The sequence below is a fragment of the Lipomyces japonicus genome (genome assembly GCF_038497905.1).
Source record: "Lipomyces japonicus strain CBS 7319 unplaced genomic scaffold V1514scaffold_18, whole genome shotgun sequence".
NCBI lineage: Eukaryota > Fungi > Ascomycota > Lipomycetes > Lipomycetales > Lipomycetaceae > Lipomyces > Lipomyces japonicus.
This window is the reverse complement of record NW_027117830.1, coordinates 175,415-197,189: the sequence shown is the minus strand read 5'-3', so window position 1 is coordinate 197,189 and position 21,775 is coordinate 175,415. Positions and strand designations below refer to the sequence as shown.

General features: G+C 45.6%; 10 protein-coding genes across 10 annotated transcripts; 4 read left to right on the top strand and 6 right to left on the bottom strand.

Annotated features, from left to right (window-relative positions):
* Positions 1-147: 147 nt before the first annotated feature.
* Positions 148-2,848, top strand: V1514DRAFT_330654 (uncharacterized protein). The gene is made up of 2 exons (XM_066927535.1): positions 148-467; positions 1,118-2,848. The coding sequence occupies exons 1-2, from the start codon at positions 247-249 to the stop codon at positions 2,631-2,633; spliced, it is 1,737 nt and encodes a 578-aa protein (XP_066783535.1). The 5' UTR covers positions 148-246; the 3' UTR covers positions 2,634-2,848.
* V1514DRAFT_330652 (PQ loop repeat-domain-containing protein) lies at positions 2,740-4,060 on the bottom strand. The gene is made up of 2 exons (XM_066927534.1): positions 3,866-4,060; positions 2,740-3,786 (listed from the first exon to the last, which is right to left on the bottom strand). The coding sequence occupies exons 1-2, from the start codon at positions 3,884-3,886 to the stop codon at positions 3,010-3,012; spliced, it is 798 nt and encodes a 265-aa protein (XP_066783534.1). The 5' UTR covers positions 3,887-4,060; the 3' UTR covers positions 2,740-3,009.
* Positions 4,061-4,598: 538 nt separating this feature from the next.
* On the bottom strand, positions 4,599-6,087 carry V1514DRAFT_342657 (glutathione S-transferase; the record flags this gene model as incomplete). Its single annotated transcript, XM_066929116.1, has 6 exons — positions 4,599-4,667; positions 4,724-5,393; positions 5,460-5,519; positions 5,592-5,675; positions 5,712-5,845; positions 5,962-6,087. 6 exons carry the CDS (start codon positions 6,085-6,087, stop codon positions 4,599-4,601), a joined length of 1,143 nt encoding a protein of 380 aa, XP_066783533.1.
* A 152-nt stretch (positions 6,088-6,239) lies between these two features.
* Positions 6,240-6,820, bottom strand: V1514DRAFT_280344 (uncharacterized protein; the record flags this gene model as incomplete). The annotated part of the gene is made up of 2 exons (XM_066925035.1): positions 6,240-6,422; positions 6,497-6,820. 2 exons carry the CDS (start codon positions 6,818-6,820, stop codon positions 6,240-6,242), a joined length of 507 nt encoding a protein of 168 aa, XP_066783532.1.
* Positions 6,821-7,284: 464 nt separating this feature from the next.
* V1514DRAFT_356867 (WD40-repeat-containing domain protein) lies at positions 7,285-10,432 on the top strand (the record flags this gene model as incomplete). Its single annotated transcript, XM_066929650.1, has 3 exons — positions 7,285-7,701; positions 7,776-9,992; positions 10,094-10,432. The coding sequence occupies 3 exons, from the start codon at positions 7,285-7,287 to the stop codon at positions 10,214-10,216; spliced, it is 2,757 nt and encodes a 918-aa protein (XP_066783531.1). The 3' UTR covers positions 10,217-10,432.
* A 101-nt stretch (positions 10,433-10,533) lies between these two features.
* On the bottom strand, positions 10,534-13,416 carry V1514DRAFT_280228 (muts domain V-domain-containing protein; the record flags this gene model as incomplete). The annotated part of the gene is made up of 2 exons (XM_066925030.1): positions 10,534-11,796; positions 11,860-13,416. The coding sequence occupies 2 exons, from the start codon at positions 13,414-13,416 to the stop codon at positions 10,534-10,536; spliced, it is 2,820 nt and encodes a 939-aa protein (XP_066783530.1).
* A 191-nt stretch (positions 13,417-13,607) lies between these two features.
* Positions 13,608-15,099, top strand: V1514DRAFT_330643 (uncharacterized protein). Its single transcript, XM_066927533.1, has one exon. It carries the CDS (start codon positions 13,676-13,678, stop codon positions 15,044-15,046), a length of 1,371 nt encoding a protein of 456 aa, XP_066783529.1. The 5' UTR covers positions 13,608-13,675; the 3' UTR covers positions 15,047-15,099.
* Positions 15,083-15,971, bottom strand: V1514DRAFT_55816 (ubiquinone biosynthesis protein COQ7-domain-containing protein). The gene has a single exon (XM_066930063.1). It carries the CDS (start codon positions 15,805-15,807, stop codon positions 15,118-15,120), a length of 690 nt encoding a protein of 229 aa, XP_066783528.1. The 5' UTR covers positions 15,808-15,971; the 3' UTR covers positions 15,083-15,117.
* V1514DRAFT_330639 (uncharacterized protein) lies at positions 15,932-17,992 on the top strand. The gene has a single exon (XM_066927532.1). The coding sequence runs from the start codon at positions 15,948-15,950 to the stop codon at positions 17,844-17,846; it is 1,899 nt and encodes a 632-aa protein (XP_066783527.1). The 5' UTR covers positions 15,932-15,947; the 3' UTR covers positions 17,847-17,992.
* Positions 17,916-21,239, bottom strand: V1514DRAFT_293579 (MCM2/3/5 family-domain-containing protein). The gene is made up of 2 exons (XM_066925373.1): positions 20,150-21,239; positions 17,916-20,075 (listed from the first exon to the last, which is right to left on the bottom strand). Exons 1-2 carry the CDS (start codon positions 21,127-21,129, stop codon positions 18,293-18,295), a joined length of 2,763 nt encoding a protein of 920 aa, XP_066783526.1. The 5' UTR covers positions 21,130-21,239; the 3' UTR covers positions 17,916-18,292.
* Between the last annotated feature and the right edge of the window lie 536 nt (positions 21,240-21,775).

Genomic DNA, 21,775 nt, shown 5'->3' with positions numbered 1-21,775 from the left:
TTGTTGGAAGGAAAAAAACGGAGATTTTGCTTTTGGCCAACCGCGTGACGGTTATGCAAACCAATTGATTACCAATTTATTATGTTATATCAGAATTCATTATCGCTCGCCCGCTCGCTCGCCCCCCGCGCTCCCTGACCTTTGTTTGGCCAGCCCAATTTTGTTTTTGTTTTTGTTCTTGCTTCTTCTGGTTTGTTTATTTACTCGCTCTGTTTAGCAATTTCAGGCGACTCCTTGTTTTACAAAATGGACGCGCAGGCTGAAATCACGCGCTGCATCTGTGGTCATGACGAGTTGCAAACTGACGACCCGGATTCGGATTCAGGATTGTTCATTCAATGCGACAAATGTCAGGTATGGCAACATGGATTTTGTGTTGGCATCGGTCCAGATGATATTCTTCCCGATGACTATGCTTGCGAAAAATGCCGTCCTGAATTGCACTTGGTTGTTGTCCGGCCGACTGGGTATGTCGATTTTTTTTTTTTTTGATTTTTTTTTTGCCTTGTGGTTTTTTTTTCTCGTCTTCTCTGGGTTTTACCGTACCTTTGGTGGTTTTTTTGCTTGCTTGGTTGTTTCTTTTTTTTTTCTCGGTATATTTTCTCTTCTTTGCTTTAGGAGAGAAAGGCATTGGCATGACTGCAACTGTCATGAATTTCCTTCATGTCCCTGTTGTTCACCTCCGGCGCAAATGTTCCCGTTTCCATGGACTAAAACACGCCCAATACAGAGAACGTGGAAATGTTAAACTAGTCTTTCACTGGCTTCTTGGTTTATCTATGTTATCCATATGCCGGCTTGCTTTTTATTTCTCGTCCCGGGGAGTCAGACATGCGTGGGTTTTATCTTTCCAGATCAGCAACCTACGACGACGGCGGCCACCACCACCACCACCACCACCACCACTACTACTACTACTACTACTATTAACTTGCCATTCTTGGAAATTGGGCTCCAGAGTTTCAAAATGTGCATGCAGTTTTTTATGTGGTCAATTTGTTTTATTGAAGACCCAGCAATTTTTCTTGTGTTTTACTGTTTTTTTTTGACCACGTACACCCCTAACCCTACCAAGAACTGTTTACATGTATACTAACGTGCGATTTTTTTTTTTTAGCAAAACTTCAAAATATTTGCCGTTATTGGAAGCAAACGCGCCCCGCAAGGAGCGCACGTCACGTCACTCATCCAGAAATGACGGATCGCACAAAAAGGAAAAAGAAGACAAAAACGAGTCGTCGTCCAACTCGACCGCGGCTTCAAGACGTGAGGCTGCAGCCAAACGACGATCGACCATGAATTCTCGTGATTCAGCGTATGAGGAAGTACTGCGTCGCGTGTTGGAAGAATCAACTCATGATACGGCCACTAACGGCGGGGGCGAGTACGAGTCCGAGATTAACAAGTCTGGCAGGTCATCGTCACGGGGTAAGAAGCGTGGCGCGCGAGCCGCGTTTGAGGACGAAATTAGGGATGAAGAAGATGGTGAGAAGGATGAGGAAGGGCACCATAGCAGGCGCAGGCGGCTGCACAAGGGTCATGAAGACAATGTCGAATCAGAGCAGGTTAAGCAGGAACATGGAGAAGAAAAATTGCATGATCGTGAAGAAGGCGAAGACGAGGAAGGAAACGAGGAAGAGGAAGAGGCGGAAGAAGGTGAAGAAGATGGTGACGAAGTTTCAGACGAACGATCGAGTCGGCGTGCTCATCGGGGCGGCTCGGGCGCCGCGTCAAGTAAGAAGGCAGACCGCAGACAGGCCAGAACGACGACGCATTCACCGCCTGATACGGCAGACGAGGCCAGCACGAACAACACGACATTGCGAAGACGAAACGGCCGGTCAGCCAAGAAATCAAGAAAGAAATCGAGCCCTGAAGCCGATGCACAAAATGACGGCAAGGACGAGATTGATGATGGCAAGCAAAATAATAACTCAGCAGAGATTAAGGATGCGACAAGAAAAGATCGTGAGTTGGATGTTGCCAAGGTTCAGCACGACAAGCGACATGAAGATAGAGAACGAGACAAGCATGAAGCCAAGGAAAACCCGTCACCGTCCCGGCCGTCTTCTAGTTCGACCACGACTAGGGCCACAACAACAGCAATAACAACAACAGTCACGACGACGACCACCACGGCGGCTTCGACCGCGCGGCCACGGCGGCGCAAAACAACCGCTTCATCTGTGACCGAGCGCGATGGCAACGACACGGACACGTCAGCAGCTATCGGTGGCCGTGCTAGTTCGCTTGGCGTAAATGCCAGCAAGGAAGCTGCGGACAGGCCATCGAAACCTCGCATTCCACAAAGCCGAACCAGCATTCCAGAAATGCGCAAGCGCGTGGCGGCAATTTTGGAGTTTATTGCCCGCACGCAAATCGACATGGCGATCGAGCAAGACGAGCGAAAAAAATTGTACGCCGCACGAAGAAAGCCGGGTGGGTTGACGGTGTCGATATCGTTGTCATCGTCATCGGAACATGGCATTACTGTCGTGAATACGGATCATGAAGTAGATGACTTGTTTGGCACGCAGAAGTTAAGCCTGGACTTGATGGATGGTCTTACGCGCAAGTTGTTACATTGGGAGCAACAATTTGGTCGTCATGGTGAACGAGAAGTTCGAAGTTGAAAAAAAAAAATAATAATAATATATAACACGGCAACATCACTTCATTACTTTTGGGGGGCGGGCTTATCATTAGGAGTACGATGGTTCATGAATTTTTTTTTTTTTACGGTGTTGGCCGGTATCGACTAATGGACTGGAATTTTATTAATTAATCGAATGTATATAGTTTAATTAATTAGTACTTATTATATAAATTTATTTTTTTTCTATCAAACGTATCATTTTGTATGTATATGCAAACCATGGAAATTGTAAAAAAAAAGAGAAAAAAACACACATAGGAACGCGCCGACCAATGCCAAACAAAAGAAAAATAAAAATCCGACCATATGTACAATGAAAATGTAAGTTAAACAAAAAAAAAAAAAAAATTTTTTCAAGCTTCCGATTTTTCAGAAGCAGTGACAGCTAATGAGGTCCGGTCAGGATCACGCTCAACATCAGCATCATCAATGAATTTTTTTTCTAGTTTTTTAACCGCATCTTGCCGCCTGCCGATGCGAATCCACCATACAAAATGCGACACGACAATGCCAATTTCTAACGCCGGCACGATCAGGTACAACACCATGCCAAGATAATCCGGTTGTTGCCCGGTTTCTTTTTGCACGAGCAACGAAGCAAACGAAAACACGGCACCGGTGGAATCGATGGCCAAAAAGATAAAGTTAATGCCAACGACTTGACCTTGCCGCTTGGCCAGGTCAAAATAAGGCGGCACTAATCCGACCGCCAACGCGATCGCTGCCAGTACGCCGATCAGTAATAACGGCCAACAGGTCGACGTCGGGTTGGACTTGAACACGGCCGAGTTTCGGATCGGAAATACGGCCGCGACTTGCAAGCCGGTCGCGATCACGGCCGTGACGGTAAGGTACGTGGCAACCTTGGCTATGGAGAACTTGTTGCCGTAGTACAGGCATTGCCCCCAAGTCACGAAGGTCAAGAACGTAAAGATCACGGGTTGGATCTCGAGTGCCACGTTAGGCCGCAACGTGATGAAGTACATGGCAAACAACACGCCGGCCACAAGCCAGAGGAAGATCATGAGCTGAGGTAATCCCTCGGTCGACTTGCGGCGATGGTTGAAAATAATCTGCGGGATAAGTTGCACGCACCATAACACAGTGCCTATTGTTCCAAGGATAAGTGACTATTTAAAAAAAGTGAAAGTTGTTAGCCTATAGGATATTTTCCCAAAAAAAAAAAAAATTTCATTTTCTGACACATACGATTGATTCGGTTGATGCCATGATTTTTTAATATTCAGTGTACGATCCTTGTAACAAGATTATGGCCGAAATGAAAGTTGGAGACTAAATTTACTTGATGGCATCCAGGAATACTAAGCGCATTTATATATATGTTTTTTTTGAGAGAGACAAGGAAAAAAGGATAAAATATCTACAATAGGAATCATGTATCCGTGCACGGTTCAGTGCCCGATGCTTGAATCCATTCATAACTACTACGATTGCGAGATTCGACAACAATCACTGTCAGTGCGAACAAAACCTTATTTTACGTTGTATTCATATATAAGAACTATATAATATCATAGGAAAGCTTGCCTCTTCCTTGTGTAATATGTCTGTCTTTTAATTGGGTTTTGACTCGCCATCTCAACGTCGGTGGCGTTGATGGCATGCAAGCCATGCAAGCCATGCAAGCCGATTATACTAGTTCGTCATCCTCGCTCGAGTTTAAAAAAAAGCCTTTCGCCTCCGGGATAGTTTTGCCTGATTGGGTAATTTTTTGCTGTTGGAGAACAAAACCCTTATTTACTGTTTGTTATATAGCGATAGCAGATTGTAACTCATGCAAACAAGTCGGCAACATTGCAAATTACCCAGACATTTGATTACTGAGCTCATTTTTATTATAAAAACGATTGTACATATACTATAACCCTGTCAAAACAAAAATCAATACCCCCCCTTCCCCCCACATTAGTACAGTTTGCCCCTATTTGGGTTCAATATCTGGAACCGGTCCCAATGGCGTAATCGAAAACGGATTGATTTGCTTATGGCTCTATAATTAATTCAATCAGTATCCACACTTGCAACTCTTTTTTTTTTTTTTAATACCTTGGTATAGTGTTTTTTGATGTGCTCAAAATTAGTGGTGTCCTTGAATTCGGGAATGTCCCAATACAAATGTTTCAACCATTTGTGAATGGCAGGATAGTTACTCCTGATCGTGCTAATGTTGCACTTGAAATGTTGAACGTACACGGTGTCAAACCGAATGATGGTAGTGTACAACCTAATGTCAGCCTCGGTTAACACGTCTCCCAACAGGTACGGCCCGGTTTTGTTTTCGGCAAAGATCTTTTCCAATCGGTCCAGTGACGAAAATACCTTGACCACGTGGTTTTCGTATACTTCTTGCTTGGAAGCGAAGCCTGCCTTGTACACGCCGTTGTTCACGGTGTCGTAAACCCATTCGTTCAATTCGTCGATTTTTTTTTGCAAATCTTGGGGGTAATACGTTACGTGCTTGTATTTTGGTTCCACAAGGTCGTCGAACGCGGTGTTGAAAATTCGAATGATCTCTGATGACTCGTTGTTCACGATCGTGTTTAGTTTTTTGTCCCACAATACCGGAACCGTGTATCGGCCGTCGTAATCAGCATCAGCCTTGAAATAGAGCTCGCTAAGATATTTGGCGCCGTTAATTGGATCGATCGTGGCACCTGGTGTCTCGCTTGGATCAGAAAATTTCCATCCTTTTTCCCCAAGGTACCAGTCAACAATGCTTGCAAATTGTGTTAGCACGTTTCCCATTTTTAATTTTCCTACCTGTTATTACATGAATGCATACCTGAGACCAATAATATCTTGAAGACCCTTCAATTCACGTACGATCGCAGTTCGGTGAGCCCTAAACAAGCGTTAGGTTAAAAAACCAAATCACGCAACGGTGCTTGTTGTTCGACATGTGCACACTACTTACCAGGGACATGCGTATGAAATATATAAATGATATCTGCCCTTCTCGGCAGAAAAAGTGGCATTAGGATCTTTTGAAATCGTGCTTCTAAACGCAGACTAAATCCAGCCCCCTCCCGGTTACTTCCCTTGAGATTGCAACAAAAACAAAACAGGCTTTTTCACGCTTACATCCTTGCGACGGAATTCTCCATCCTTGCTTGCCCATTTAAGAATTTTGCTGTCCTTAATTTGATCTTCAGAAGCCATGGCGGTTGTCTGTTAAAATGTATTGAGTCAATAAATCTATTTTTTTTTTTTTTTGCTTGCAACTGCCAGTGTGATAAGAAACCGGCAATAATGAAAAAATATGCGACAACAAAAAGTTAACCTACAGTGGAAAAAAAAAATGTAGAGTTAAGTTTTGACGATCTTGCAAATGCGCTGTACAAATTACTTCTTAAATTGGAAGCCGTTAACCTGAGGAATAATTGTGAGCTTTGCAAACGAATAATGGCCATGGCTTTTAACTAAAGATACAGACTTGACGTAATCTTTCAAAATTTCGTCCTTACAAAGCTTGACGCAACAGCCGCGGAACCTTAAAGACATGCTTACAATACATCATTTATACAATTTATTATCAATATTTTTTCTTTTTTTTTTTTCTTTTTCATTCGTCCTTTTTCTTTTTATCCTTATCCGGATCCTCGGCGGTTGAACTTTCAGGCTCATCCTCGTTCTTAAACCGTTGCTGGATCTCTTTCGGTAATTCCAACCCGACACGCCGTGCGGTAAGCCGGATTCGTTCATGATCTTCAAGTGTAGCTGTAGGGTTGTATTTATCAAGCAGAACCTAGTTTGCTAAATTAATAAATCAAAAAAAAAAAAAAAAAAAAAGACATCATGCCCGACATGGTGCCGCCTTACCTTGTATGTCCGCTGGCTGCGCAAGTATGTAAGAATCTCGGCCGCGTCCCGGTGCTTTTGCAAAACAATTTCGTCCTGCTTGCCTTGCTCAATCACCTGAAATTGTTCTTTCAACACTGTCCTTAACCTGTCATGCAACTTGTCGAGGTTATGCGTGGTGGACACAAATTTCTCCGCGTTATGGGTGGGACTGGGAGGCGGCGCCGACATGGCAGCTGTCTGTTGAAGAATAGCATTGATTGGCTTGGGATGATGATCTTTGGCGGTAGAAATCCATTCTCCCAACTCTTGCAATAATGATCTATACACTTTTGAAGATGCCATGTTCGTTGTCCTTGCTGCCTCGTGGTTCAGCAAGTGCACTACCAAATGTATATTTCTTCAGGATTCAATTTGCAACGGATTGAATTTTCAGCAAATCGCAGTTTCACAAAAAAACATATGCATTTCACAAGCCATAAAACACGTTTTTGCTAAAACACAGTTTGCCCCACATGAATGAAAAATGTGTTTCATTACATAATGCATTACCTGATCCAAGCCCATTTGCATTCCAAAACATCGAAATTAAAGACCATATTCTCCTACACTTGCTTGAGCAGTTCTTTTTCTTTTCTTTTTCTTCTTTTTTTTTGATCTTGCCGGGTTTCACGACTGGGTCACAATAATTCTGGAGTTTTTGTTTTGTGTGTGTGTGCTTTGTTTTCTTTGGGTTTTTTTCCTTTTCTATTTTGTTGTTTTTTTTGGGCATCAAAAGGTCTCCCTGACGGTCGCAGAAAAGCAACAATATGGATTCCCCATCAGCACAGCTTGAACAAGAACAGGTTAGTTCAAATATAGTACACCCGGAAGTTGCTGTGGATTGTGAAGATACAAACAACCATCACGATCATCAACAGGCAAGCAACGTCGTATCCTTCGGGCTGGCGCCGAGCAGCAAAACCACGGTCGTGTCGACCACAACCACAACCACAACCACAACCACTTTTCCTCCCTTGATTCTTCATCCGCCAAAGCAAAGAGTGCTTAAATCGAAAGAGCTATCAAAACCCGACTCGACGTACACGGACGTGCCACTGGATCCAAGGCAGTACCCGCTTGCTGACCAGCCGACTCCGCAAACTCTTCGAAATTTCACGTTTGAAATGGGCGGCAAGCTGTCTGTTTTTAATGAAACAGAAAATCTTGAACAATCCATTTTACAGGTATTTTTTGAAATTAGCAACCCTTGTCTTTTTTTTTTTTTTTTTTTTTTTAAAGCTAACGTTGCCTGTTACAGTTGGAAGAGATTATTTGCAAAAATGACGGAATTCCAAGGGCCAAGCCGATTGCGATATCAAATCCTACAAAGACCACGACCACAATCAAATCCACAACTACTACAACCGCAACGCCAACGCCACTATCAAAAACGGACTGGGCTCATGCTCACGACAAGCGCAAACGTTCGCTCTCGCCAAGGTCACTTAGTCTTAAAAATGCTGAACTTGCAGGAACGTCAAATCTTGTGAATCGGGGTATTAAGCGACAGATGACTTCAAGAGACAGGATAGAAAATGTTACAGCAGATCCTCATGATCCAATTACATCGCCACCGCATCCTTCTTCTGATCCAGCCCCGCAAGTTTCAAAAACAGTGGCTCCATCAGCTGCGGTTCATGCTCGAAATCTTTCAAATCTGCTCCCACTTCCTTCACCTTCATTATCGCCAGTAACCGGCGCGCTAAAAAATGCATCCTCGCATTCATCACATGACTACTTTTCTCCTTCTTCATCTACACCTGCATCTGCATCTTCTTTATCATCTTCTTCTTCTTCTTCTTCTTCTTTATCATCATCATCATTTGCATCATCTTCCACTTACAATTCAGAATCCAAGGATTTTTTGTCAGACAGCCATTTTGCAATGATGCAGATCCCAGACATGATTGAAACGTTTGACATGCTACCGACCAACGTGCAAAACTATGTATTATATCAACTTTTACGACGATGCTCCAAAAAGACGTTGTCGGTGGTTGCAAGTTCAGTAATACCAGCGCTAAGATGTGACTTTTTGGCGCGGCTGCCCCTTGAACTGTCCATCAACGTGCTACGATATCTTGACATCAAATCGTTATGCATAGCGGCTCAAGTTTCTCGCACTTGGCACCACATTGTGGATGAATCAGAGTTTACTTGGAAGCGACTTTTGGAACGAGATGGGTTTGAATTGGAAGATGACGAAGTCCAGCAGGCCGTACGCGAGGGTTGGGGCATGGTTGGATGGACAAGAAAAAGCAGGGGTTGCCCATCACAAAAGCAAATGGCCAAGAGTCCTGCCGTGCCGTCTGAATTTGCATTGCCGTCTGCTACCAAAAGCCCGTTTAATAACATTTACAAAGCCATATACCGTCGTCATTATTTGATCAATCAAAATTGGATGTCGCCGCGTTCCACGCCCAAGCACTTGTCGTTTCCCGGGCATGGCCGAAATGTGGTTACCTGCTTACAATTTGATTCGGACAAGATCATCACTGGCTCGGATGATTTATGTATAAACGTGTATGACACTCAGGATGGCAATTTGCGATGCAGGCTGGACGGTCATGAAGGTGGAGTTTGGGCGTTACAATATGAAGAAAATACGTTAGTATCTGGTTCTACTGATCGCACGGTTCGAGTTTGGGATATTGAGAAGGGCGAATGCACGCATATTTTTTACGGTCATACGTCTACAGTCCGGTGTCTTGAAATTTTGATGCCGGTGCAGGTTGGAACTACATCAGACGGCAAGCCAATAATGGAGCCCAAGGAACCGCTTATAGTGACCGGGTCGCGTGATTCGACCTTGCGGGTCTGGAAGCTTCCCAACAAGAATGACGAAAAATATTTGCCTAGTCAACCAGGCGAGGATGATGGGCCTTTTTTCTTACGCATGTTGGAAGGTCATACTCAATCTGTACGCGCGATTTCTGGTCATGGTGATACTTTGGTTTCCGGATCATACGATACGTTTGTCAGGGTTTGGAAAATTTCAACAGGTGAGTGCGTGCATCGACTTGCCGGTCATGGCGCAAAAGTATACTCCGTCGTGATTGATCCCAAACGGCAACGATGCATTTCCGGGTCCATGGACTGGTTGGTTAAAGTCTGGAGTCTGGAAACCGGATCTTGCTTGTACACGTTGGAAGGTCATACTTCATTAGTCGGTCTTCTTGACCTTAGCCGGACTTCGCTCGTGTCCGCAGCTGCTGATTCAACATTGCGGGTTTGGGACCCGGAGTCTGGCGCGTTCGTGCACAAGCTCGAAGGCCATACAGGCGCGATCACTTGCTTTCAGCATGATGAGTACAAGGTGATATCAGGATCGGATACCACGTTAAAGTTATGGAATATTAAAACCGGAAAAGTAGTAAAAGATTTGTTACGTGATTTAAATCGCGTATGGCAGGTTCGATTTGATGATCGAAGATGCGTGGCTGCAATTCAACGAGGAAGCGATACTTATATTGAGGTATGTTGATATGTTTTACTGGGTTTTTTTTTTTGGCTTTTGATTGGGTTCAGCCCATTTTATTTTTTTTTTTTCTAAAACTTTTTCTTTTTTTTTTTTAGGTTCTTGATTTTGATTATGACCCTACACAGAATGACAATTCTTCCGGTTCTATTGAGGAACTGCGGGCGGTAACTCCGTTAGATGATAGCGTGCCTACCGATCCTGACGCAATCCAAGCTTAGCAGTTTAATCTTTTTTTTTTTTATTTTCCGGAAAGATAATGGAGTCGTTTTTAGTTGTTTTTTTTTTTTTGCTTTATTTGTGTGCGTGCGTTTGTGTGTATTTGTAATTAATTAAAAAAGAAATCAGGTATTTGGTGTGTGTGTTTCTTTTTCAATTATTCAGACATGGATTTGGTTTAATTTGTATGAAACTGACGTTTAGTTGAGCAAAATAACGCACGAAATTATTTCATTTTATTTCTTGCTTGTCATGTATTCGCCATAAATTTAATATGCTTATATTTCATTATAACTTCATTAGTATTACACACCCAAATTTATAAAGCCAGAACCTCATTAATAAATGGATTGGCATCCAATTTATCCTTCCATTCACTAACAACTTCTTTAAACTTGGCCATGATTTCTTGCTTTGATTCATCCGCGCCATCACGAATTCGAGCTCGCCATTGTTTTAATACTGTTCTTAACAGATCCTCACCAGCCTTGACTTCGGCCTTTGAACATTTGGTCGGCCGGTCCGGGTTACCGTCGTTGCCATTATTGCCAGTCAGGTCTTCAAGTTCTTCAGCCTTGCGTTTGGCCATGTTAACGACCTTCTCGGGGAACCGCACTAATTCGGCCACATGAATGCCGAACGACTGGTCCGACACGCCATCTTCGACCTTGTACAACAGCGTGATCTCCTTGCCGCTAAGTTGCCGCCGTTCCTGTTGCGCCTTGTGCGCCGCTTTTACGTCCTCCACATGGGCGACCACGTGCAGGTTCTGGACTTGTTGGTACTGGTCGGCGAGGACCGTGAGTTCGTGGAAATGCGTTGCGAAAAGTGCGAAACATTTGATTTCGGTCACCATATGACGCGAAATGGCCCATGCCAGGCCAAACCCGTCGTACGTGCTCGTGCCGCGACCGAGCTCGTCAATCACGATTAACGACTCGCTCGTGGCAGTTTTCAAGATCGATGCGGTTTCCAACATCTCGGCCATAAAAGTGGACACGCCCTTTAACTGTGAGTCACCGGCACCGACGCGGGCCAAAATGGAATCAAAAACCGACAACTCGGCCGAGTCGCAGGGCACGAAGCAGCCTGCTTGTGCCATCAGCGCAATCACACCAATCTGCCGAATGTATGTCGACTTGCCGCCCATGTTGGGACCCGTGATGATGACGAACTCGGACGCGCCGCGCACGAGCGACACGTCGTTGGGAATGAACGTCATGTCATCTTGCGCTTCCATGCACGGATGCCGGGCAGCCTTTAAAACCGTGCTGCCGCCGGTTCGCATGCCGTGCATGGTCGGCCGCACGTACGGGCCGGCCGCGCAGGCGGACACGTGCGCAAACGACACGATCACGTCCAAATGTGCCAGTACGGTGCCAAATTTTTCAAGCAAGCCGCAATACGTGCACGCAACCGTGACGACTTCCTTGACCAGGCCTGATTGCAATTTGGCATATGCGGATGTCAGGTCAGCAAATTCGGATGCCAGTTCGCGAAGATGCGGCGTGGTGAAATGCGTGCCGTTCTTTTGCGTGGCAATCTCCACAAATCCAGATTTGCTTCGAATACACATGGCGTCCTTTTTTTTTTTAAATAGAGATGTGATTAATAATGTGTAAAATGAGAAAAAAAAATAACTTACATTTCTGGTTAGACGGAAACACCATCCATGAACTTGATGATCTTCTAATTTGAGCTTCTTTTCTGGTTCCATGTTTAACACGTCTCCCACTCGCACGTGCTCATCAGACATGCTCTCCCGTAAACCGTCAAGCTTTACTCGAGCCTCTCGAAGTCCCTCATCAAATTCAGGCTTGATCACAAACTCATGCCGATCCAATGCTTCCAAATCAACCGTGGTCTCGACCAGGTCAACCAATTTTTGCAAGCTTTCGTTGAATTCCCTAAACGTGGTCGTGTACGTCTTGCTTAAAATCTCGGCCGTGTTTACGTCAGGCACGGCTTGCAAGGTTTCAATCAACTCAGGCAACCGTACCACAGTTTGGTACACGCGAACGACATCTTCCAAGTTGGCACCGCCGCGTTGAAATTTTTTGGCAAGCCGGTGCAGGTCCGGAATGGCTCGCAAGTGCTCTTCCTGCATTGCCTGCCTGAGAGCAACATTGTTCACGAACGTTTCCACCAAGTCGTGCCGGATCGTAATTTGTTCCACGTCCAATAATGGTTGCTTAAGCCATTGCGCCAGTAATCGCGTGCCGGCACTGGTCTTGCATTTATTTAACAGGCCAAACAAGCTCATTGATTTGGCGCCGTCGCGTGGTCCGGGCATCAGATTTAGTGCTCGCACGGCGGCCGAATCAAGCTTCATGTATTGTGACAGGTCATGCTGATAAAGAATGTACTGGCCGAAATTTGATGAATCGGTCATCAGGCCCAAGTACTTGATCAAGCACGCTGCAGATGACATTGCGACTTTCAGAGAAGTTTGAGGAAGCAACGCTGGTAGGTCTCCGGCAAGGAGCCTGGCCAGGTCTTGGTCAATATCACGCGAACTAAAATCTGCTGATTTGCGTTCAGTGATTGCCAACCCGCACTGATCAGCAATCGCCCTGACCTTTTTTAAATCGTAATCCTTGCCCTGTTCATCAAATTGAAGTAACAATTCTTTAGCTCCAAGTTGAATTATTAGTGCTTCCAAGTTTGAATACAGGTCATTATCAACAAATTCGGAAACCCCGAGCGCGCGAGCTGACGCGTCGGCAAAACACACGCCAACCAGTTTTTGATCGGATTTGGATGACACCTTGACAGCCACCACTACCGGGCTGGCATCAACATTCGTACTACTGCTCAATAAATCTTCAACGTCTTGCAAGTTGCCAGGTGACGCGCGCTTGGAGACCGACCAATTGTTCCTGCCCGTACTGTGGTAAATGTCAACCTTTTGACCTCTCGTAAACAGCGCATCGCGCAAAAAATTGGCAAACACGACAGCAGACATGGTACAGCTAGCAAGACCTCGTTCCGGGTCTGAACTGCCAAGGTATTTTAATGCCGTTAACGTGCGGAAAACGGTCTGCGCAACCAAGATCGCGTCCTGGCCGTGAGCGCTGTAATAATCGCCCCTGCAAAAAACTCGGATCGAAGACTTGTCATCCGCGGGCAAAGTTTTAAAAAAGTTAATAAACCCGGTTTCATCATTGCGATCCGAAAAGGTCAGTTCTGTATTGGGCGCCATGATTGTTAGGCCAGGAATATTCGTTTTTTTAATCAAAGCCGGCTAATGATAAAACAAAGATGGGAAAAAAGCGAAACCAATTTACGCGACGACGCGTTTGGCCATATTTGCTCTGTAACCTAACCCCACGATTACAAAACAAGTTACTTAACGCAAGGTTTAACTGTCGTAAATCAAATTATTCGGTTCAAGTCCAAGCAGAGTACATAGATAAAATAAGCAAGTTTAGGGACCATCGTGAGGAGGAACTAAGATAAGAATGAACCCATATGCAGGGCTTATTACATATCTGTTAAACACAACGTCTTCGTCGCCTCCCACGGTTGAGGTTGTGCGGTCTCATGTTAATGCTGTCCGGTTGTCGAAGGCTCCGGCAACTGGGTCATTGTCATTAGTATGGCCAGCGCTAAGCCACGTGCTGTCACTGTCCAGCGTGCCTGCGTTGGTTATAGATGCATTAGTGAATGATGTGATTGAATCGATAATAACATCACGGACCACGTCCTGGAAGGAGATTTCAGATTGCATTGGCTCGCAAGCCTTGATTGCAACCGCCAATGCTGACACGGCGAACAAGATCCGGCAGGCCGCGGTTGATCTTTTAAGCCTGTACGATCTTGGTGATGAGAATGAAGTTATCGTGAAAGAAGTGGTTGCGTTGATCACGTTGCCGAACGTTGATGAAGGGTTGATTGCCAGGGTTGAAAACGCGGTTTTCCGGTACGTGCAAGTTTCGGACTGGGCGCGCGGCGTCGTGATTAAAGAATTAAGCAAGATCGTATCAAGTGCTGATGGTGCGTCTGCGGTGACGATTTCCCGAGCGCAGGCCATAGTGCGCATTGTTTTGGAAAGATACGGCTTTGCTGGATTGCAGGATCCGTTATTGCTTGTATTCCCCTTGAGCAGTGATGACGTGCTGGCGTCAATCACGACGATGGAATTTTACGAGACACTCAACACGTTAAATCTGCCACCTTCTTTTTACTCAATAGTGCAGCCAGTATATGAATCAATGGTTAAGGTATTTCAGTCATCCGGTGCCATGTCGCTCGAACGAACAGCGGCGGCTCGCACGATTGCGTCGTTATCAAAGCTCAGCAACGACCTTTTCCAAAATTTGGACGTCAAGTATTCATTAGTCAAGAATCTGACGGTGCGGGATGACGCAGATCAAGTACTATTGTCACGCATTAGTTCAAGCTATCTGGTAACGCAAGTTCCTGAACTGATTCGAAATTTCCCAGTCGGCCAGGCGTCACTCATGACCGTGCTGGCAAACTTGTGCCAATCAGATGATGCGATTGACTTGCTACGTCTTGACTCGGCAAGGTTACTGCGACTGCCGGTGCCAGACCTCTTATCCGTGGCACTCATCCTGGCTGGTTCACGGCACGGCACCGAGGTGTTGGCAAGTCTGCCGGGCGTGATGGAATCGGTCCTGCAACGCACGGGGCGGAAGGGGTACGAAGTCACGCGGTTGCGTGGCGATGTTGTGGACAAGCTGACCGAGTGGGATACTGCCGTACTGGGGGCATGGGCGGACAAGGTCAGGGATGAACACCGACTTGGAGTATGGGCGCGCGAAGGTGCGGGCGAAGCCCACGCCGATGTTCAAGACCAGGCAATGTAAAAAGGTATATGGAGTTGTAATTCATGGTGTACAAAGTTACTATTGTTTCTTTTTTTTTTTAATTTGTAATGTTAAACCCGTTCGGCCACCCATACGGCTGTTCGGCACCCTGCCTTGATAGTCTCGGTAAGAAGCAAATAAGGTCTTGCTGCTTCAGCGTCGTTTTCAATCGCCGTGTTCAAATGTTCAAGCTCATCATCCCTGAACTGTCTGATCGTGTTTGCAAGATGTTGAAGTTCTTCGCTTTGCGAGCCATCGGACGCACGCGCCTCGTTTTCAAGAACATCAATCAATACCCGCAATTGATCGTTGTAATGCTGCCCGATCACGGTCTCGACGGCAACAGTGCATGCCATGGCAGCTTCCTTGCCCAACGCCGCGGTGCCGAACCCGAGCGCGTACGCAGCTACTTTCCATGCCGGCGTGAACAGTGACGGCCGCACGCGGTGCCGGGTTTGCAAGTCATCGAACGTGTTGTGATGGTGCACTTCCTGATCCCACATGTGCCGAATCAACGGTTTAAGTTCAGGATTTGTGCGTTTAAAGCAATCATATTGGCCGTTATATATCAGATCTGCACCTAGCTCGCCTGCTTGGTCGACCCTGATTAGCCGGGACAGGAACGACCTGGTGGCGGGTGACAACGCTGGCAGGTCAACATTGCTAAACGCGCCGCCTAGTTTTGAAGATGAGGTTGAGGATGAATAGTTCCTGGTCCTAACTGAGCAACCGATCCGTCGTGAAACTTGCCGCAGGAACATTGTTTCTTTTTGTTTGTGCGTGCGACAAGGTCAAGCCGAATGATTCATCAAAACCCAACGCTCTTACCAAATTAAGGGGCGTGTACTTACATTGCACATGATTCCATTTTTTTTTTTTTTCGAAGCAGTATCAAACAAAAATGACCAATGGACCGCCGGTCGTGATTGTATATTTTTCAGAAACAGGAACTGCACATGCCCTGGCTGATTGTCTGCGCCGGCGCCTGCTGCGGTTTCATTTCCCGGCTCGCGTGGTTGACGCCAGCGAGACCGGCTTGATTGCGAGCTTGCTGTTCAGTGGCATTTCGCACGGTCATGACCATCACCACGCTAACGATAATCATAATGACAAAACACGACCGGTGGTTGTATTTTTGTGTGCGACTACAGGGAATGGCGAGATTCCACGGCATGCACGACGATTGTGGAAGTTCATGTTACGGCGCAAGCTGGCCGCGGGCGCATGCGCGGGTCTGCAATTTTCCACGTTTGGCTTAGGGGATTCAGCTTATGCGAGGTTTAATTGGGCGGGCAAGAAAGTTCATGCCCGGTTGTTGCAATTAGGCGGTACTGAGGTTTGCAAGCGTGGCGAAGGTGATGAATCTGCCAGCGACAGCGGCGGCGTGGAAGGCGCGTATGCAGCGTGGGAAGCCACATTTATAGACGCATTGCTGGTGCAGAGTCCACTACCGGCAGGAGTGGATCCGATTGCGCGGTACGCGGTATTGCCACCAGAAAATCCGGTTGTGGTCATGCCCGACCGAATGATCGATGCAGGCCAACTTGACACTCGAGTGACTAGCACGATTCGCCTGGGCAAGATTAAGACCAACACGCGCATAACCCCGGTGGAACATTTTCAGGATGTTCGAGAGTTTGTTCTTGAAACAGATTCAGACTCAGATGGTGCCGGTGTAAAATTTTCAGAGTCGGATATCGTGCCTGGATCCACGGTGGCCATATACCCTTCCAACCACGCCACATCCGTACAGGCGCTGATATCATCGCAAGGTTGGGACGATGTGGCTGATAACTTGGTTGCCGTGCCACCAGCAGTGCAACAATGGGCCACGTCGCAACCGCTAACATTGCGGTCCCTGATTACGCACCATGTCGACCTCACGTCCGTACCTCGAGCATCTTTTTTTGAAGTCCTGAGTTATTTTTCTGCCGGTAACGATCAGCAGAAAGAAAAACTTCAAGAATTTGCTGATGCCAGTAATCAAGAATTTACTCAGGACCGGTACGACTATGCGGATCGGCCGCGCCGGTCCGCGCTCGAATGCCTGACCGAGTTTGAATCCGTGCGCCTGCCGGTCGAGTACTTGTTGGAAGCATTCCCGCGTTTAACCCCACGCCAGTTTTCTATTGCCGGTCGTACTGATAACGGCGAGATTGAATTGCTTGTTGCCATTGTCAAATATCGCACGGTGCTCAGGCGGATCAGGCACGGCGTTTGCACGCGGTACCTGGCCGCGCTCAAGCCGGGTGATAAACTCCTATACGAGATCCAACCACCATCGGTGCCATTACCAGGTCCCCAAGTTCCGGTCGTATTGGTAGGTCCGGGTACGGGTGTTGCGCCGTTGCGGTTTTTAATTCGCCAACGAATGGCAACCGTAGGCAAGACCGTCCTCATATTTGGCAATCGGCATGTCGAGGCAGATTTTTACTATAGGCAAGAATGGAAGCAAATTACCGGTGCGGACGAAGTTATCACTGACAATGGCATTTTGTCGATGGACCATAACAACAGCAGTAACAAGAATGAGCCCGGCACGCAAGTGCACGCCGTGTTTTCGCGGGACGAGAACAAGTACCGGTACGTACAAGATGCGTTGCGGACGACCAAGATTGCCGACACGGTGACTGGAATAATTCTCAGTGGCGGCTCCGTGTGGGTATGTGGCAGCAAGGGCAAGATGCCGAAGGCGGTTCGAGCCGCTATTGAAGAATCGTTAGACAGGCTCGGTCATGATGGCAAGTCGATAATCGCAAGCATGGACAAGGCGGGACGGTACGTGGAAGAAACATGGTGAAAGTGTTGTACATATGTATTATATTTTATTTTATTTTATTTTTTTTTTTTTGCAGTGTAGTGTAGTGTAGTGTAGTGTAGTTCAAGATATATAAAAAAGCGAGCTGGTAATAAATAAACTGAAAAATTTACGGTAGTGTTCGCTGCCTGCGTTTTTAAGAATTTTTTCTAGTTAGACTCATGATCAGATGCATGGTAAGTACGTGCCGTATGGACGATACATACTGTCTGCAACAGTAGCGAAGTATCTTGCCTCCTAATTATGAGTAAATAATTATAGGCACCACCAGTCAAGAGATTAGTGAACACAAAACACGACATTAAGATTAAACCCACTGAATTATAAAAACTATAAAGCAAATATCCAATATAAAAAAAAACTCCCCATGTAAAAAACCCATTTAAAATTTGTTCCAAGAGAGCAAAATTAAACCCGTACAAAGTTTTTTAATCATCTTCCTCATCAGCAATAGCACAATTTGGATGCATGACATAAACAATTTTTTCTACCGGCTCGTTGCTCTCATCGGGGAAACCTTCACCTCGAAGCATCATCAATACGGAGTCCTTAACCATTTTTCGAATAACTTTATGAACCAGATCTTGCTCATGAATCATGTCTTCCTCATTTTGCAAGTCATCCTCTCTTTGTTCGAGATACCATTGGGTTAATTCCTCAAGCGTGAGACCCTCGGAACCATCGGCTTCCATGCGCCGAATATGCCTAATCAGTGGGTTCATTATTGACACGTACTTGTCATACGTAATCTTTGTAACAGACTTGACTGCATTTTCAGAAGGAACGTTAATATTATTCGTCGGCAAGCGTTCATTCTTGACTGGCACGTCACGAGGTCCGTCCTCGTCATCATCACCAACTTCAATGTCGTCCTTTTCAACGTGAATAATACTCTGCTTCAATAAATTATAAGCTTCTCTCACAAACGCGGGAGTGATCGTGTCCACGCAATTGGCCCTTGCGATTGCCTCTGACAATCTGATTAATGATTCCAGTTGCCGCACCGTGATGCGATACGAATTCTTGCCCAACCCTTGAGCATCATCAGCTCTTAATTCCTTATATTTTTCAATCATAAACTCTCGTGCCTCTTTAGTCATCTTGGGCTTGAACGTGCGAGCATATCGAATGTATCGTTGTAATTGTTCGGTCGTGTAAGGAGGCGCAATCGCATCATCTCGCTTGCGATGAATGCCAATGATGTGACTTGCCAATTGAGCATCCACGCGTTCGTTGCAGTCATCCAACACCACAAAAAACAAATCAAACCTGGACATGATGGGTGCTGACATGTTAATATTGGCTCGCAATGACGTCTTGCGGTTGTACCTGCCACCGACAGGATTGGCCGCAGCCAGGATGGACGTGCGCGCGTTCAACGTGGCATGAATGCCGGCCTTGGCAATCGAAATGGTTTGCTGTTCCATGGCTTCATGAATGGCAACTTGATCGGACAGGTCCATCTTGTCAAACTCATCGATCGCGCAGATGCCATTATCGGCCAGCATGAGCGCGCCAGCTTCGATCGTGAACTCGCCAGTTTCTTCATCCTTAACCACGGCAGCGGTAAGACCAGCAGCTGATGAGGCCTTTCCCGAAGTATATACTGTTCTAGGCAAAATACTGCAAACATATTTTAAAAATTGAGACTTGGAAGTTGATGGGTCACCGACAATGCAAATATTGATATCACCACGAAGATGAATCCCTTCCGGGGTTACTTTGTGAACGCCGCCCATAAGTTGAAGAAGAATACCCTTTTTAATAATTTCATGGCCAAAAACTGTGGGCGCTAATGAGTCAACCAAGCGATTGTAAATGTCCTCATCACGAACCATCGATCGAAGGTTGTCCAAATGTTCCTGAGACAACTCATTTAAAAAATCTTCTTGCTCTTGCTCTCCCTGTTCGCCATCACCACGAACGTCAGATTTGCCAGAATCTTTTGCATCCGCCGATGACACCGTGCAGGCAAGAAATGCAAGCCGATAAGTCAAATCACGAACACCGAGTGCCTTAAGACCTGAAATACCGTTTGACAATCCATCAGCAGATCGAGGAGCATTCTTGCCTTCACGAGTGGCTTCAGGTTTTACTCCTGGAAGCCCTAATTGAGTAACATCAGGGATGGCAATCAATGTGCCGGTAAAAACACATTTGTCCCCAGCTTTTGCAGTCTCCACAAGCTCTCCTCGAAGAATAATGTCCATACTAAAAAAAAAAAAAAAAAAAAAAAAAATTAATTGAATTGTCAATCACTAACCGGTGAGAGATTCAAAACATACGTTCTTGGCATGGATCCGGTAGGAATTTCGCTTGAATTTTCTTGAATCCTGACTTTTTGCCAGTCAGAAAACCGTGAAGCAGCCACGTTTAAACTCCAAGACATTCTATTTTGGCAGTATTCGTTGGGACATATGGTGGGTTCTGTATATTTAAACATTTGTTCGACGCCTTCGACAACGGCCTGGCAGGATTCGCAGGTGAAGGTGGCCTTGAATAACTCAGGACGAACTTCAGAGGATCGAGTCACGGTGCCAGATATCGATAACAAGCATCCGATACGTTCGGTCCGAAGATCACGAACACGTTGAATTAGTGGCAAGTTGTAAAATGAAATCTGAAGTGATTTTTCTCGTTGCTTGACTTTCGAACCAACAGTGCTTGCAACAGTGGTAGACCTACCTTGCGATGACGTAGTATCTGCTGTTGCTTGAGAAAAAATCATGGATGGTTCGTATTTCTCGACAACTTTATGCAGGGCACGCAAAAGATATGGATGAAAACGATAATATTGTTCCGTAATGGCCTGAGCTAGAATTCCGGCTTGAACTCTCGTGACATGAGTGTAATCGATATACAGAGTAAGCCTCTCATTAACCCTCATGTTATGAATCTCTCTAATGTATAATTTTTCTGGGTTGTCATCACCAGGATCAGCAAGAGGATCAACAAAAGTTTCAAGAAATTCTTGAAACGTGTCGCCGACTTCTTCACCGGTTCGGTCAACCACTTTGGGGATGATTCGTTCATTCCGAGCTCGCGGATGATCATCTGGATCGTTGTTATCAATTTCCATTTCATCAGCATGTGAACCTAAAAAATTGGGCTGCTGTGATGGTGCTAACGGATCGCTTCGTAATCCGCCCAGTGATGAAGGCAGGTTGGGCCTTGTGATTGCTGCCGGACGTCCTCTCGGACGAGGCGTAGCTGGTTCAAACGGGTCTGATGCTAACGCAGCCAAGTGATCAATTTCTGAAGCCATGTCTGTAAAAAAAAAAACTGAAAAAGGAAGCAAGCTGATCACAAATGAACGAAGAAAGAAGAAACGGAAGAAGGGGGAGGACAAAAAGGACAAAGATTTTGGACCACCCCTTGATTAGTTAAATTGAAACCTTAATTAATTACGCGTTTTTTAGACGCGTTTTTTTTTGCGACGCGCTGTATACGCGGTTGAAATGCAACACGTTTTGTGGTTTTATTTTGTATTTACTACCCTGAATCTCAAACGCTTTGTACTTTCTTCCGTATCTGTATAGTCGCTCCAAATCATCCCGTAGCTCTCACTGTCCTTTTTGTTTTAGTCTCTTCAGCCTTTTGCCGCTGAGTAGTTCGTGAAAGTATAGCAGATTTTAAATTCAGCCAGTGAGACCGCAAAATGTCCAATGACAAGTAATATATTATGTGTAAGTTATCCACTTTACTTTTTCTTCTTGCGCCAAGCCGATAACCTTATCTTCTACCAAACCCTCTTTTTTTCTTGTCAGCACAAGCTTTCACTTATTCTGGAAGCCGGAATCAAAAAAAAAAAAAAAAAACTAACTCTATTGGGTAAGACTACAACGAACGCTTGTCCGGGCATGTTTTAAGATGTTGTGTACAATATTAACAAGACATTATTCGATCAACCA

Bases quoted from the DNA above. Each gene is read 5' to 3' on its own strand.
- V1514DRAFT_330654 (XM_066927535.1), top strand. From the start codon at position 247: ATGGACGCGCAGGCTGAAATCACGCGCTGCATCTGTGGTCATGACGAG. The intron at 468-1,117 runs GTATGTCGATTT...TTTTTTTTTTAG, and splicing joins GTTGTTGTCCGGCCGACTGG to CAAAACTTCAAAATATTTGC.
- V1514DRAFT_330652 (XM_066927534.1), bottom strand. From the start codon at position 3,886: ATGGCATCAACCGAATCAATC. The intron at 3,787-3,865 runs GTATGTGTCAGA...TTTTTTAAATAG, and splicing joins TGGCATCAACCGAATCAATC to TCACTTATCCTTGGAACAAT.
- V1514DRAFT_330643 (XM_066927533.1), top strand. From the start codon at position 13,676: ATGAACCCATATGCAGGGCTTATTACATATCTGTTAAACACAACGTCT.
- V1514DRAFT_55816 (XM_066930063.1), bottom strand. From the start codon at position 15,807: ATGTTCCTGCGGCAAGTTTCACGACGGATCGGTTGCTCAGTTAGGACC.
- V1514DRAFT_330639 (XM_066927532.1), top strand. From the start codon at position 15,948: ATGACCAATGGACCGCCGGTCGTGATTGTATATTTTTCAGAAACAGGA.
- V1514DRAFT_293579 (XM_066925373.1), bottom strand. From the start codon at position 21,129: ATGGCTTCAGAAATTGATCACTTGGCTGCGTTAGCATCAGACCCGTTT. The intron at 20,076-20,149 runs GTATGTTTTGAA...TTTTTTTTTTAG, and splicing joins ACCGGATCCATGCCAAGAAC to TATGGACATTATTCTTCGAG.